General features: G+C 37.8%; 1 protein-coding gene across 8 annotated transcripts in view; it reads right to left on the bottom strand.

Annotated features, from left to right (window-relative positions):
- The window catches only part of LOC139952742 (focal adhesion kinase 1-like), an 80,328-nt gene extending 64,633 nt beyond the window's left edge, over positions 1–15,695 (bottom strand). For all 8 annotated transcript variants that reach the window (XM_071951954.1, XM_071951956.1, XM_071951957.1 and 5 more), the window contains exons 1-2: positions 15,546–15,695; positions 3,669–3,827 (exon numbers count right to left, since the gene is read on the bottom strand). In XM_071951954.1, coding sequence (XP_071808055.1) covers positions 3,669–3,773 — 105 coding nt within the window. In that variant the 5' untranslated portion in view covers positions 3,774–3,827; positions 15,546–15,695. The remainder of the gene's footprint in view (positions 1–3,668; positions 3,828–15,545) is intronic.
- Between the last annotated feature and the right edge of the window lie 1,421 nt (positions 15,696–17,116).

Here is a 17,116-nt window from a genome sequence, read left to right as displayed (position 1 = left end):
ATAACCAACATAAGGGGTTATTGTTCACTGTATTTAACGTTAACGAGACTCCTGATTTGAAAAACTCTTCACCCAAACCAATGATGTAAACTATGCCACTCACTGTTGCCACATTGAGACCCCATATCATATCAAGACCCAGTTTCTACTTGCCATAATTGGTCATGACCTAAAATTGCACTTCATAATGGCCTTCGGTTTTCAGAAAATACATTTAAGGGAAAGTCACCCCAAGACTTGATAAATCCAAAAACTCTCGGGTCCAGCACTCTCCCCAGTTAACATACATAATACTAATAGTGCTGCAACAAAACGACTCCGTAAAAAAAACTGACTGATCCCAAATGAAAAAGTGTGAAAATTACTGCAAGCCATTAATGTCATACAGCTCGTGTTTGTTTTAATAACGATCCCTCTTCTTCCAAATGGGTCCCAGAGTGCAGGGGGAAGGTAGTGACGCAGAACCCCAGCAAGCTGCCGATAGGCAGAGTGGATAAAGTCAATGGACTCGACTGTCACAAAGGAATAGATACCGAAAATGGAGCCGGAAACAAGAGAATGGCAACATCCCCTGGGAAAAGACTCTCTCATATTCCAATACCGTTTCAGTTCTCGGTTTGGCCGTGATATATTTTCAAGCTGAACATATGAAATGGGTCATTTTAAACCATACTCATATTGCATACATTCAAACTGAAAGCTTGCAGATGGCTTATTTATGGTCACACGTGCACTTGAATATCATTACTAAAGATGCATTGCCTTCACATTTTGGCAAATGGTTTCAACTCAATCTTTTGCTTGATTCTGGTATAAATGTATGTACTTTGAGGTGAAAAAAATCATGATAACAAATAAATTGACAGGACTTTCAGGGAAAACTACATGTGGGCTGCTGCAGACATACATTGTGTACATGTACATGTACATGTAGCCCCTGCTCCAGGTAAATGTTTTGTGCATGCTCAGTACACTGTACTATGTATTACATGTACATGCACGCACACGAACAATCACCATGATAATGATGTAGTCCGACTGCCAACTAATGTATAGTGTGTTGTCTCCCATTGACCATGTTGACCCATCACAAAATGACCCAGCACTGCATAGTCAGTACTTTCCCAAATTCGGTGGGGAAAAACTGCACATGCATCTGTCACTCTGATGGGATTCGAACCCACGACCTTCACCATATTTGAACAGATTCCTTGCCACTAGACCACTGAGCCACAATGTAGCCCAGTGACTAGAGGCACTTCCAATCCTTTATTTTAGTTGCTGTTACAAATTTTAGTTGCTGCTAACTTTATTTGAGATTCATTTCAAATTCTGGTATCTGAGTCATCCAAGTGTGCGTTCCATTCCCAGTCACAAACACTTGTCACATGTGTCCTTGACCAAGACACCTTAATACTACACTTACCAGGTGTGAATGGGCAAGTATGGTGAATGATTAGGTCCCAAAACCAACATTTAGCTTAGGAGGAGTGAACCAGAATGGTGTAAGAAACATCTCAATTATTTTGGGATTCGAAAAAAACAAACCCTATCATCCATTATTATAATAAATAATCCATGAACTTATTCAATAACTTGGTCTTATATCTGGTACAGTACTATGGTAAGATGTTATGTAAGTTGTTAATATTTTGGGATTGAACAAAGACACATATTGACCAATATATTGACAAAATAGGGAGACTGGCAAGATAAGGCAAGATAGCTCAGTTGATAGATCGCTGCATGTTTATCAGGAAGTCGCTGGTTCAAATCCCGCTCTGATCACTTTTTCTTGTTTTCAATACCAAATTGGTTAAACCATATCGTCAGTTTCTCTTGTAGTATAGTTACAACTTAATAAGATATTCAATGTAAATCTAGTTGTTATAAAGACAGTGGACACTATTGGTAATTACTCAAAATAATTATTAGCATAACCTTACTTGGTAACAAGTATTTGGGAGAGGTTGACGGTATAAATCATTGTGAGAAACGGCTCCCTTTAAAGTGACATATTTTGCGAGAAAGAAGTATTTTTCCAAGAACTTGATTTCGAGACCTCAGAATTAGATTTTGAGGTCTCGAAATCAAGCACCTGAACAGCTGAAAGCACACAATTTCGTGTGACAAGGGTGTTTTTTCTTTCATTGTTTTCTCGCAACTTCAACGACCAATTGAGCTCAAATTTCCACAGGTTCGTTATTTATGCATATGTTGAGATACACAAAGTGAGAAGACTGGTCTCTGACAATTACCAATAGTGTCCAGTGTCTTTTGTTATGTGATAGCAACTCGCAAAATAAATGCTTTATTTTCATCTGCGTTGGTGACACCTTGAGGATCTCAAGTGTCTTTCACAGGATCTTCTCATGTTCCAGAGAGTTATGCCAAACTGATCCAGATAGTGTCATTATTTATTGACACACACTTGCAATAAAGTACAGATTATATCTTAATATATTAAAAGCAGAACAGGCAATAAATTGAGACAACTGATAGCCTATAGGGTCTGCTTGCAAAAGCAAAGTGAATCAATTACATAATAAATACAAGTTGACACAAAAAGTCAAGACTGTAGCGTATTCCCAATAACCAACCTAAGAAAACTGATTACAGAAATGAATCAAACCCAAAACCAGAGATACATGTAGGGTTCGAGTCCCGGTCTTGGCCTTAAGCAAGACACAAAACCATTATTACTGCGTTCTTTGTTCTTCGGATGGACGTCAAGTCATTGGTCCCATGTGTTGTGTAATGCACGTAAAAGGACCCAGTGCACTGGGAAAAGAGAAGGGGTTCGCCCAGGTGTTCCTGGTTTGATCAGCAGCATATTGCACCAAAGCACCTAAAAACCATTACAAGGTGCTTTGAAAAGGCATTGGTCTCATACCTGGCTCCACAATACCTTGCAGGAAAATACTGAATGTTGAAGCGCCTTAAACATCACTACATGCAAATGACTAAGCTTGGGCGATATCGATTTATTTTATTCACGATATATCGCCGACAACATATCGCGATATTCGATATAATCGCGATTAATGAAATTTGACGTCATCAGTCTTAAAACTACAAGTGAAAGTTGTAGAAGAGACAGTCCTAGTATAAGAGAGGTGTTCTAATGACATATTCTTCTGGTTTTACTCCAAATCTATGGGGTATCAGCTAGCAAATACATCGCGATATTTAATCGATATATCGCAATTATCGCGATTATCGCGATATAATTTCGATTAAAACCAAATCCATCCGATATCGAAATCGTGTCCAAATTAATATCGCGATATTCGATAATATCGTGATATCGCCCAAGCTTACAAATGACTGACATGAGCATTATAAGAAGCCACTCTTATTATTATTATTATTATTATTATTATTATTGTTAAACATCTTTCTCATGACATACCCTGACTGTGTACGCCAATTACTTGCTTTACCCCCCCCCCCCCCACCCCCACCCCAAATATTTGCCATGATTAGCTCCACTATTAGCAGATCTTTCACTTGTCACAACTTACATTATCTTTTTCTTCACCTGTTCACCTTTGAAGCTGACCCTTACATCATCCGGCACAGAGATGTCAATGATGACACCATCTCCTCTATCTTATCTCAGAAAAATAATATTTAAAAATGCAAGAATGACATAACAGTGGCTGTACCTTAATGTCAGTTGTCTCCATGCACTTGACAGAGTTGAAGCTGCCATTAGGCTGGAATATTTTGAGTGTTAACTTCTCGATTGCAGGCTTGTCGAAGGATGCCATGTTGACGGCGATCTCTTCTCATCTACAGATGCAAGGACTCGGTTGGTCAGGAGCCTGGAGAACAAAAAATTCACAAAAGGAAAAGTGTATTGATTTTACATGTGTTTTTTCACCAGGCACATTAGAGCCCGGTCCTAGTATAAAAAGATTTTCAATAATCCAGAATACAATTGTACAATATGATATTAATTTGATCAACATGTCCCTTGTTTTAAAAGCCAGTGCTATTAGTTGTATTGTATTGTAACCAAAATGACAAATTTTAAATGCACAACCACAGAGATTTGGGACACACAGGCATGACTACCTGCACTCACACATGAAGGTCAACCATTGGGTCAACAAAAAGATGGGATGCTAGTTGGCTCCATGGTGACACCCCTGCAGGGAACAAGGTTCAATTTCAAAATCTTGTCTCATATGAAGATTGTATTCTGAAAGACCACAGGAAGAACTTGGGTGAAATAAATCCAAGCAAGTTTACTTGATGCAATGTACACCGTGTATATTCATATGGAAGTTACTCTCCGTACGATCCCCATCACATACTTCCCTTGCACTTAATGTCAAATCCTCATGTTAGCATGTTTAGTAGACATGAATAAAGACTGACTTTAATCTAATTGAGGTAACTTTCATGCACCATGTGCACCTATTTTACTTTCTTAATAAAAAGTAATCGTTCCTTACAAATGTTGCGTGAAAGTTAAAGAAACACTTACGTGCATTAATACAGTATGCCTACATTATGTAATTCAATAAAAAAATTACTACATATACATGTATGTACATGTTCTTATTGTACATCTACACTATACATGTACGTACATGTAGCGCTTTATCACACCCCTAAGGGCTAATCAATAAAATGACGTGTACCAGTTATCTGACTTGTACCTGGCAGGGTTTTAGAGAGGCCGCCCAGTAGTGGGATGACAGGGACATTTTGTTACAATTATGTCTTTAATACCACTTCTGGCCGCCATAATTTCTAAGGGTTAACCCCTGGTTAATGTTTTGAATCTTTCGGGATGAAAGGCATTTAAAGCCATTGGACCCTTTCGGTTCAGAAAAAAAAAATTAAAGTACACAGATTTACAAATAACTTACAGGGTTTACAGAAGGCAATGGTGAAAGACTTCTCTTGAAATATTATTCCATGAAATGCTTTGCTTTTTGAGAAATCAGCAAAACAATATAAATTCTCGTTAACGAGAATTAGGGATTTATTTTTTAACACATGTCATGACACGGCGAAACGCGCGGAAACAAGGGTGGGTTTTTTCCGTTGTTTTCTCCCCACTCCGATGACCGATTGAGCCTAAATTTTCACAGGTTTGTTATTTGATATAGAAGTTGTTGTACACAAAGTGTGGGCCTTGGACAACACTGTTTACCGAAAGGGTCCAATGGCTTTAACTCATTTACAGTAATTTGTATTATTCGACTGCCCCCCCCCCCAAACAAACAAACAAAAGAAAAGAAAGAACATTTTCACCTCAGTACACACCGTACATTGTAGATAAGTGGGAGTGTACAAAATAACTTCAAGTTCACACCCATCCAAAAAGACTTCACTGGTATATTAAAAGTACAGTTTCATACATAAGCACTATGTACATTGCAGTAGGCCTACATACATGGACAGGCCTACCTATTCAAGTACAATTCTGAAGGCCCCTTGTACCATAGAGTAAGGCTTGTACACAGTATGCCTTATAAAATACAATGTAGAACAGTCCTACACTGTACTTGTTATGAGTACTGTATGTATTATGTACAGTATTAGCCCATGGTAAGCCTACCAAAGTGTAATATGCTCATCATCCACAAGGTCATATAAGATAGGAATCCCAGTCATGCTTACATCATGTATGCATAGGAGTCGTAAGGAATAACAAAAGTCTGCATCTTGTATTCTCCAATGTAATGTAATGTACAGTACTGGTACACAATTCAAATGGATACAAAATGTACATCTCTGTATACGTACAGTAGGCCTACCAATCTCATTCAGACGTAGGTTAGAGCATGGAGGTAGAACTAGACCTCCATGGTTAGAGCATGGAGCAATAGTATCAACATTTACAGCATGGAGGAAGAAAATAGACTCAATGGTTAAGAGCAGTCCAAATAAGTCAAACTGCTGTGCACAAATAGGCCTACATTTATAACATAGTATTTGTCCATTTGTAAGCAGTTTGACTAAAACGAATACCAGTCCTTAAAACAATAAACTGATGCAGTTGGGCATGTCTGATGCAGTTGGGCATGTCTTTATTTTATACATTTGGTAGTATTGAGACTTCATCCAAATTGGCAGCTACTTGTATGTACATGGCTACAGCTTTGACTGTTGACAATATAGAGTGTTACAAAAAGGGCATCTTGATGTACATCCACTTCAACGCATGATGATGCAGCATACCAGCCGAAGCTATAGCCGTAGCCGCAAAATTTCTGTCACAGCCTGCATATCATGTATCATGAACTTTGGCTGGACCAAACTTTTCTTCTCAATGTCAGGGGTCAGCAGTGGAATAATGATAAACAATGACACTAAGGCTGTACATAGTAAGTAGTTGTTGTCACTTGTCTTGAATGACAACTTTGAACAAATTGATGCTGGTTTACAGGACACATCAAAACAAAAACATCAATCCATTCGCAATAAATTCACATGATGTCATTGACTACAAACTTTGTACATAAACTTGTGTACAGGTAGGCTCCTCGATGTCTCTGTAAAGTCTACAAGAAACTTGATCATTGCATTTTGATCAAATTGAAACACAGATACTACAACATACGTATACTATGTAAATTGTGCATGCCCTGATGACATCTACATGTACCAGCCTGATAGATATATGGCCTTGGGTGTCGTGGGAATCTCATATTAAATCTACAATACATATTATACCCCATAAGTAAAACACATTCTCCTGTAATCCCCTGTATTATAGACTGACCCAGGAAGCGTTACACAGAACGTGTTTTTGTGGCTGTCAGTGAACCCGAACTAAATCTTTCTAGAAGTTGATAAGATTAGACTGAGAGGGATGCAAAAGGGTCCTGATGGAATTCTGAAGAAAATAAAGAGGATTATGTATCACTCTATATTGCAAAAATACATTGTGATTCTGGTAGGAAGAGAAAGTTGGCATAAGTGTACATGTATGTTTAAAGTACTATAGCCCAAAAGTACTATAGCCCATTAAAGTACTATGGGCTCAAAATTGATCGCAGGCCTGTGGCAAGTAAGCATTGGCCAGTAAACTCATGAATGAATGGACAAGTCTGGCAGTCTTGTGTTTTTCCGTTTATCCATAATTGTTTGTTTTATGCAAATGATGCTCAAAATGTTGGGTGTATGGGTGCGTTCGAATTAACTTCCCTTGGTTGACCCCGCAGTGCTCACTGGATGATCCCCTGACAAGAGCCAATCGAACGATCACTCACCCTCTCGTGGTGATGTCGTGCACCTGGGCTGGGGCCAGCCCCAAGTGACCCGTGCCACAAGTAGGGCACTTGGGGCTGACCCAGGTGAGCCCCTGGAATGACATCAAAGCTATTCGAACGTACCGGGGGCAGACCGGGGCAGCATTGGACCTGGGTCGACCCAGGGAAGCTAAACGAACACACCCAGTAACTATACCTCTCAATTCTGCTTTATGTCTGGTTAAATTTTACTTATCCCAACAAAGTATACAAATGAGATAAACTTGTTCTTAGTGCTTGTTCAAATAAAACAGTGTTGTCATTTTGATTCTGGTCTGTTGTTGTCTTTTCACAGTTTGATTCTGGTCTTCTCAGTAGTCTTTTCTCATTTTGTGATTTGGTCTTCTGATAGTCCTTAGACAAAACTCTTGTCTTAGGTAAAAAGTTCTGAGCAAAGACTTAAGGTCTTGTGATTTTTTTTACTGAAATCCAGCCCTGGCTAGCTGTACAAAACATACAATGCAGGCAATACATGTTCTTTATAGCCATTGGACACTTTCGGTAAACAGTATTGTCCAAGGCCCACATTTCGTGTATCACAACTTATATATATAAAATAACAAACCTGTGAAAATTTAGGCTCAATCGGTCATCGGAGTCGGGAGAAAATAACGGAAAAACCCACCCTCGTTTCCGCACATTTCGCCGTGTCATGACATGTGTTTAAAATAAATCCGTAATTCTCGATATATCGAGAATTGATATTGTTTTAATGTTTTCTCAAAAAGTAAAGCATTTCATGAAATAATAATTCAAGAGAATTCTTTCACCATTTACCTTCTGTAAACCCTGTAAGTTATTTGTAAATCTGTCAACTTTAAAAAAAAAATTCTGTTCTGAAAGTGTCCAATGGCTTTAAGATTCAAATTGGAAGAGTCAACCATGTACAAATTACTTTATTTTCAGTTTTTGTCTGAAAGCTAAACTTTCATAACGTTAATACCAAGGTACATTCCGCAAGAAAAATATTTCCATCAGATCTGTCAAGGCCAAGAAATAAGCATTTGAAGGTCCCCCAAATCACTGTTATTAATTTCATTCCAGCAATGCTAAAATCTCTCAAAAAATACATTAACTTTATAATTTATGTCTAGGCAGGTTAGAAGTGTACACACCAAATTTGATGGACTATTTAACTCTACAAATTTCATGCATACATGTACAATGTATACTGTGTCTATTATCATTAGCCCCAGGATGCAAAGATAAGAATCAGTTTACTCTTCCAAATCAATGATGATTCTACATTGACATCACTTTCATCATCATCATTATTTAGCGGCCGCAACCAAGATTCCGCTCAAAGCAAACCATCGGAGTCTTTGTCTAGCTGTAATGTTAGAAAATTTCACTTGGCTCTACAATGGAATAATTACTTAGCGATAATATAAACAGTATCATCATAAACAGTGAAATTAGAAGTCAGTAGAAGATTGATGGGAGTGTTAGGAGCTATGAGGTTGATGACAGCAATCAGAATGAGATATACACAGTCATCATCAATCACATACTGTGTGTAATTTCACTTGTTTTGGTGGTAATTCAGTCTCTGGCTCAGTTTCGGAACCCCGCCTAACATTATTTTATGATTCCTCATAATAATGAGAGATCTAAAACATTACTGGTTGGCAACTTAACAATATCAATACATATTTTCATTTGAAATATAACTTCTTTGTACAAACTGCTTTTCAGTTCCTAGTTTTTCCTGGTATTTTAAATACATGTACATGAAAAACAAACATACATAGAAAGCCATATTGTACATAATGGTTAGAATGGTGTTGTTTTTTTAGTACTGTACTGTCTTGTTTTGGTGTCAGAATAACAAATTTATCAAGTATGAAATTTCACACTAAGAGGCCAAGCAGGCAATGGATTTGTTCACTTTAGCAGAATAAAATGCATTATCAGCAGAACGTAGTTCATAAACATGTGCAAGAAGATTTGACTGCTCGCATGCGCATTCACAATGAATTCTCAGCAATGTGTTATTCATTTGCTACGTATAATGTACCGCTGGCAGATTACCATGTTTTTTTTTACATGTATTTTTCGTTGCAAAATACACTAGCGCCAAATGTTTGCCAAAAAGTGGTGGCTCCACTTAACAATGTTCATTTGCCTAGTATTTATTGAACAGTGTTGTAAATGTCATTTTACAGTCTTACTTCATCCAAATAGGCATGAAGTTTTTGGCCTGTCTCATTGCTGAGTATGAACTTATATTTACGAGGGTGCTCTAGTGTTCGCACAATCGATCAAATCGATCAAATAATGTACTATGGTAGGAGATTTAAATACATACAATGTACATTTTGTATTAATGGTAAAACCAAGGACACCCCTTTGTTCTCAAACTGTTTGGACTTATTTTGTTTTTATGACGTCCCCATTGGTTTTGAACACGAAAAGCAAAGCAGAGAAGTCCTACAATGTAGTGTCATTTTCCTAGCCCTTTTGCTAAAGTCCTTAGTTTGAATATGTGTAGACATGCCCAACCAGACTACAATTATACACAAACCAATTGTACACACTGACATTAATCTCCCAACAGTGTTCCGCGCTGGCCAACTGAGCACTACATGTAGCACCAGTCAAACTGCAATCCCAAGTGGTCACGCTGGCTTTCAGTGTTAAAAGGATCTTAGTATCAAATTTTGAATAGTGAAAAAGCCCCCCAAAAATGAGGGGAAACCCTGAAGTTGAAAGTTGTGCAGGCTTGGAATTTCACATAAGCCATGAGGCCTTGTCCTCTGTTGCCCCTGGTCAGGCGGCCTTGATACCGCTTCAAAGGTTTCTCATTGACCAGTGTTGACTTTAAGATGTTCCAATGAAAGTGCCCTTTGCAAAAAAAAATGGCCTTGCCCTTTTAAGATGAAATTCCAGGCCGGGCTGTGTCGAACTACATTTTATGAAAACATTATAATGCAATGTATCTAGTGTATTGTGATTGGTAACCTTAAAAAATTACATTAAATCATTTCGAGTACACAAATATAGTCTGAGTTTTTATTAAGTTAGACCCAATGGAGCCACTTGAAGCTGAGTCATTTGAAATTTTGACCCAAATTGTGTCATAAAATCATGTCATTACTCCCACAGCATTGAAGTAAAACCTATTGTAATGCTCAAACATTAGAGCCCCCCCCCTGAATGAAGACAATGCATGTGCAGCCCTTTTGTTCAGTAATTTCTTAACGCACTTTTGTATGACTCACCACTTCTGTCTTAAAATTGCACAGCTGTCCAACAATGAACATGATTTAGGATTTTTGGAACATCCTGCTTGTAAAATCAAAACACACTAAGCACCTGCCAAGGTGTGTCGAGAGATACTTTAAACTCAATTATTTGTCAAATTTTCTCACAATGCATGCAGGTATTTGGTTTCATACCAGTACTTAGCCAACACACCCTTTTTAAACTTAGTTAGTTCCATAATGGGCTTACGAACATTTGCTTATAAATTATATGGATCTTTGGACCATTTGGCGATGGCTGACAGTGACATAAGAGAATCTTGCCGCGATAGAAGAAGACACCCAATGTTAACTTAGGACATCATGTAAATCTACAATGTACAAAAATTAAAGCCATTGGACACTTTCGGTACAGAAAAAAAATTAAAAGTTCACAGATTTACAAATAACTTACAGGGTTTACAGAAGGTACTTGTATGTAACTTGGTGAGACTTTTCTTGAAATATTATTCCATGAAATGCTCAAATGAGATAACATTAAAACAATATCAATTCTCGATATCGAGAATTACAGATTTATTTTAAACACATGTCATGACACGGCGAAACATGGGGAAACGAGGGTGGGTTTTCTCGTTGTTTTCCCAACTCTGATGACCGATTTTGAGCCTAATATAGAATTTGATTTATATAGAAGTTGTGATACACGAAGTGTGGGCCTTGCACAATACTGTTTACCGAAAGTGTCCAATGGCTTAAAGTTCCCATCATGTAGGGTAGGTTGGCCCTAATTTCTCTTATTTTAGTTTGCAACCAATCCCATTTCTATAAATTCCTTCTTTCCCACATCTAACACTTCTGTTCAACAATATTTTGAAGTATGAATTATAAATGTAGTGATCTACCCTAAACCAACTGCAAAGCGTGAGCTAATTACTAAGCGCGAGCGTGCGCGCGGTTGGTTTGGAATTAAGAATATTATGATTTAGAAGATAATTAATAACAAGGTTTGGAATAAAGAAAAGGAATGTAAAAGGAAGAGTTTAGTTTGAGCTAGACTGGAGAACAGGAGGGTTCGAGAAGAGAACTCTTAATAAAATCATTTATCGTGACATCAACTTACTTTCGAGTTCAACTTGTCATTTGTTTGTTCTGTGGTGAACTTAATTATTCAACGTCAACTTCAAGTTCAAGCCCTCCCAATTAACTTACTACTACTACTCCGCACGTACGTGAGGAAGAAGGACCCAAACCCAACCAAGAACATTACATAAATAACAACATGCATGATGATGTACATGTGTACGTGAGTCTCCCATAACAAAAAACAGTTTTAAACCTGGGAAGACCAAATCAATCAAATCAAATTTTGATTATAAAACGAAGCCAGCTAAATAAAAAACTAAACATCTAAAAATTGTTCAATTCAAACAGCGAAAAACTATGCGCTCCACGTTGGCTTGCATTTCTTTGTCAGTACACATTTTGACCATACCCCTGTACAGGTGATAATACCTACAGTCAGACAACAAGATCAAACAATGCACAGTGTTGACTCATACCCTAACCAGATTTTGAGGAGTATCACTCCAAACAAAGGAACTGGCACCATTGTCCAGCTAAAAACCCTGGCCTTGAAGTTGAACAGGAAGCCAAGTGAATACCGTCTAGAGATTAAGGGAACACGTTGCCTTGGATTGGACGAGTTGGTCATTGAAAAGCATTTGAAACCGTTTGTTATGAAATGCATATAGTTAGATAGATAATTCAAAAGTAGAATATAATGATCCACACAAATTTGCCTCGAAATTGCATGGTTTTCCTTTTACTTTGCGAAATAACACGGTCGGCCATTTATGGGAGTCAAAAATATGACTCCCATAAATAGCCGACCGTGTTAGTCGACGAGGTAAAAGGAAAACCACGCAATTTTGAGGCATGTTTGTATAGATCATTGTATTCTACTTTTACAACATCTTTCTTACCATATACAATTTATATCAAACGGTTACAAGCGCTTTTTATAGACCAACTCGTCCGATCCAAGGCAATGTGTTCCTTTAATACACCATGGCACATTTTCCACATCCATCAAGTAAATGTATATAATTTTGGTTTGATGTAAAACAAAGGCCTACATGTACTTGCATAAAGCTTGGAAAAAAGAAATGCTCTCGTATTGGTGGAGGGGGGAGGATGTCCCTTTCTTTTAACGAAAAAAGGTGGGTTTTCCTGTGATACAAGCAACACCTGTGTGTACAGTGTAGAACTAACTACAAATTATGTTGTCATAATGCATTTTGTACACATTTACATAATGTACATGGTACACGAACATTGTATGTGGTTTCAACAATACATGTATGTGTGCACATTTATAACATAACCCACCCTTTCCAATCATTATCATTGAAAGAACAGTGCTTATAACATGAACAGGCTTTGCCCTTTACTTTTTCATTGACTAGGCAGCAGGACCACTAGTCCATATTTCCCATGAATTGAGGATGCTTTCCAACACTGAACTGGAGTGTAGTTTGACTGTCCTCAGGTGTTTTAACTAGGTAATTTGGCCCTCAATGGACAACTGTTTAGGGTATGCACAATTGATTAACACAACAAAATAATCTTCCCTGACATTGTACATTGTATGCTACAGTACACCAGGCCTGGAATCTGATCGCTGAAAAGGACAAGGCCATTTTGATTTTGCAAAGGGCATTTGTATTGAAAATCATAAAGTCTATGGGAAACTTTGGAAGGGCACTAAGGCCAAGACCAGGGGCAATGAAGGCCATGGCCTCCATGTAATTCCAGGTCTGTATGGAAACAAATCCAACAGCCATCATCATCTGATAGAACGACAGATCTTTTGAACTCTGCTGAGATGTAGAATTCAAGCAGCTTGTGGCTCAAACTGAACCAGGATTCTTTTTAAAAGACCTGAATCAAAATCAGAATTAAACAAGTCTGACCCAGTTTAACATGCATTTAAGATTTATCTTTTTTATTTTAACAATGACTAAGACATGTATAGTAAGAGAAGATTGATTTCATTTGTCTAGGTAAAGCTACTTCTTTTAAACGTCATTACTCAATAGAATTGAAAGGTACTTTTGATGAGACTCAAAGTCATAATTTTGATATTATTTTGTGTTTTAGATGTTACACAGTGAGGTAATTGATCATTGATATTGAATTAAAAAACACAAAAGCGCCAGACCTATCCGATCAAACGTTTACTGGCCCAAGACCCAAACTACTGGCCTAGGGCCTAGATTTACGGCCCCCATGTATGATCTGTCTCTCTAGCTCTTTTCTACATAACACTCAAACTCTTCCATGCTTTTAGAAACATTATGAGCGCATTCCAGTTGAGCTTAATTTTATTTTATAACCAAAGGTTCCTGGTTGTTCTTGACCAACTTCATGTTGTATTATTACCTCTTTTTTTTGCTTTTGAGTAATTGTTTTCCCTTGAAATATTGGTGCCACAAATGAAACACTGATCTGAGGAAAGACAACAAAAGTTCTCTCATTTAGTTGCAGGGTTTGATGTTGTCGTCTGAGAAAATTGAGTAGGAACTCTATTCGCAGAACCTTAGCAGTGGGCCAGGGCTGAAAATCTGCCATGGAATGTTGCATTCTCGGGATGCATACATGTACATGGAGTTACCTCCCATTACGCAGAACATTGTAATGGTGGCAGACTGTCTATTCTGTTAGTTTTATGCCATTATAGTATAACAGGAAAAATGTCTAGAATCAAGGTTACACAATGAGCCCCGGAATCAAATTGGAATAGTTAGTACCTTTAAAAATGTAAATTTCTAGGATCAAAAGAGTCTTCAAAGACTCACTAAGACTCACTATCCCCATAAAGTAACACTGGATTACTGTTTAAACGCCAAGGTCACAATTCTGGCATTTCCTTCTGGAGTGTAAGAGTTCGTAGAATGATATCTTCGGCCTATTCCAATGTATGAAGTGTGAAGCTTGCGGAAAGAGCGATGTCGGCAGTATGTCAGTCACTTCATACCCAAGTCACTTCATACCAAAGGCACTTCTTACCCAAGTCACTTCGTACGTCAACTCAATTGTCTGACTCTGACTTATGTCTGGGGTATACGTACATTTATTATTTTCTTTCATGTCGGACATCGTCATGTCGGTAGAAAGTAACCGACATTCGGAAAGCGCATATAACATACTACAGACCAAAGTCAAAGAATTGCAAAAATCTATATGGGTTTATTTTAAAGCAGTGTTAACTATGAAACCCAAATTTGATAATTTAAGACATTCAGGTTATTTCAACTATATAGGTATAATAGTTAATACATAATTATTGACCCGATCAGAATTATCGGTTCTTTTGATTCACAAAAATTACAACATGATGACATAAGCGCAGTTCATACTTCCTGCCAATGCGAAACCAATGGTGACGTAACAAATTCTCAACAAACAATTTGCAGTAGTTGAGCTTCGCATAAATATCGCAGCAAAAACAGAATTGTTGTGTCAAATTCACATCATCATATTTGTACCGCATTCGCATCGGCAGGAAGTATAAACTGGGCTTTTGACAGGAAGCTTCTATCACACTCGCACTGGGGGAGGAAAGTAAGATAAAGAATGCATCATAAAACAAAGTGTTGCCATACACCATACACCTAGTATAGTAATACAACAGACAAAAATGTGAAACTGAATGTTTTCTAATTCAGTAATTAAAGTTGCCCGGCAGCAGTGTGAATTTTTCCTCCATGTGTGGACAAGCTCAATGATTCAGAGAGCTTGGCTACACAAGTGGGGCTATTAATTAACGAGAACAGTGTACTCCATTTAAATAAAAACAAACAGTAACTCAGTATAGTTTATACGGTATTTATTTAGGGAGTGTAGTTAGTCATGTTAGTAGTGTAGGTACTAATACAGTCGCGCCGTCGTACAAATGTAGTAGAAAATGGAAAACAACTCACCTGACCTGAAAAGTGAAAAGCATGAAGAAAAGTGATATATGCTAGATTTAATTCCACAAACTTAAAAGAGTTCAGTAACTTACCTCCCTTTTCACGATACAGTTATCATTTCCTGGCTTTTGCTGTAACAATAGAGAAAACTTGTAGCAATCTCTCGGTATTTCTACATCAACTCTGTTTCACCCAACACATTCACTACCCTCTCCTCTAGAACTAGAACTGCAGTCGGGGGAGCTCTGTGCATGCTGTGTACATGACAGTTCCCTGGTAGACTGTCAACCCGCACTCAACACAATTATATAGGGGGCTCACACTTCAGCAGGGTGAACACCAGCCAAGGTGACAGCTCCCACCAAACTTCGATCAGTCAGTGAACGCAGTGGACGTGTTATATAGCGCCCTCCGTTGAAATTGTTCGTTCAGCTTTGACTAGACACCGACCTTTCGCAAAATCGCCTTTTGGTGGATCGCTTGGGGTTTCGAAAGTTTACAAATAATTATTACAAGGGAAATTCACGAAGTGCCGTGAACATTATATTATTATTCAAAAATATACATTGTCAATTACATTGTACAAGTTTATGTCTGCACCTGCTAGTTTGCACCTCAACCAATGTGCGAGTATACCCCAGGGGAGGTTTCTGCACAGTATAGGAAGATAATGATGATGAAGTGTAGTAAGTCGTAGAAATGGAGAAATAATGCTGTATTTTGTTGATTTTTACCTTTATTCATTTCCACAACCGACCATTGTTTCCATTAAAAAATAAAGCGACAAAACTAATAAGCAGAACAAAAGAAAGCGGTTAAGCGCACCAGAACTCTGTTAGATACTTATGGGTACTTAGGTCTTGACACTTATGTCAACCTTTTATTGCTTCATTCTTCCATTGGGACGTAAATCAATCCCGTGTTTTGCTATTGATCATCGAAGTTGCAGTGAAAGAAAGAACAAAATTGTTGCAAAGAATTTATGTGTGCTTTCGATCAATTACCTCATAAATGTGCCATGTATGAATCTTTTCTCGTACTCATATTCAAATTGTTGGTGCAAAATGACCTTGTCTCATACGCTGCACTACTTTAAATGCCATGGACACTATTGGTATTACTAAAAAATAATTGTTAGCATAAAAACTTGATCGGTAACTAGCAATGGAGAGCTGTTGATACGAATCCCGTTGATACATTGTGAGAAACGGCTCCCTCTGAAGTTAAGCATCATAGTTTTTCAGAAAGAAGTAATTTCTCATTAAAATAATATTGCATTGCATTTGAGACCTCAACTGCAGTCTCTCGAATCCAAGCATCTGAAAGCAACTACTTGTGCAACATTTGTGTTTTTGTCGACTGCGACAAGCAATATTGGAGTTCGAATTTTCACTGATTTGTTATTTTATGCATGTTAAGATACACCCAAGTGAGAAGACCCAAGTGTTCTTGACCAAGTAAGCTTGTATGGTCTTATAACTTGTGAAGTACCGGTAACTGCCAAAGTACACACTGCCTTTAATTAAAAGAGTTTGAATGGAAGAAAAAACTGCACCATCATTCAGGAATACCTGCCAGCCAGCATTTTTTTAAACCTCCGAATCTCAAGGAGAAAAAAGTATTAACAAAGTTATCAACCGTGCAATAAGTATAACCATTTGGG

This window comes from Asterias amurensis, chromosome 20 (assembly GCF_032118995.1).
Source record: "Asterias amurensis chromosome 20, ASM3211899v1".
Lineage (NCBI taxonomy): Eukaryota > Metazoa > Echinodermata > Asteroidea > Forcipulatida > Asteriidae > Asterias > Asterias amurensis.
This window is presented reverse-complemented; position numbering and strand designations above follow the sequence as displayed.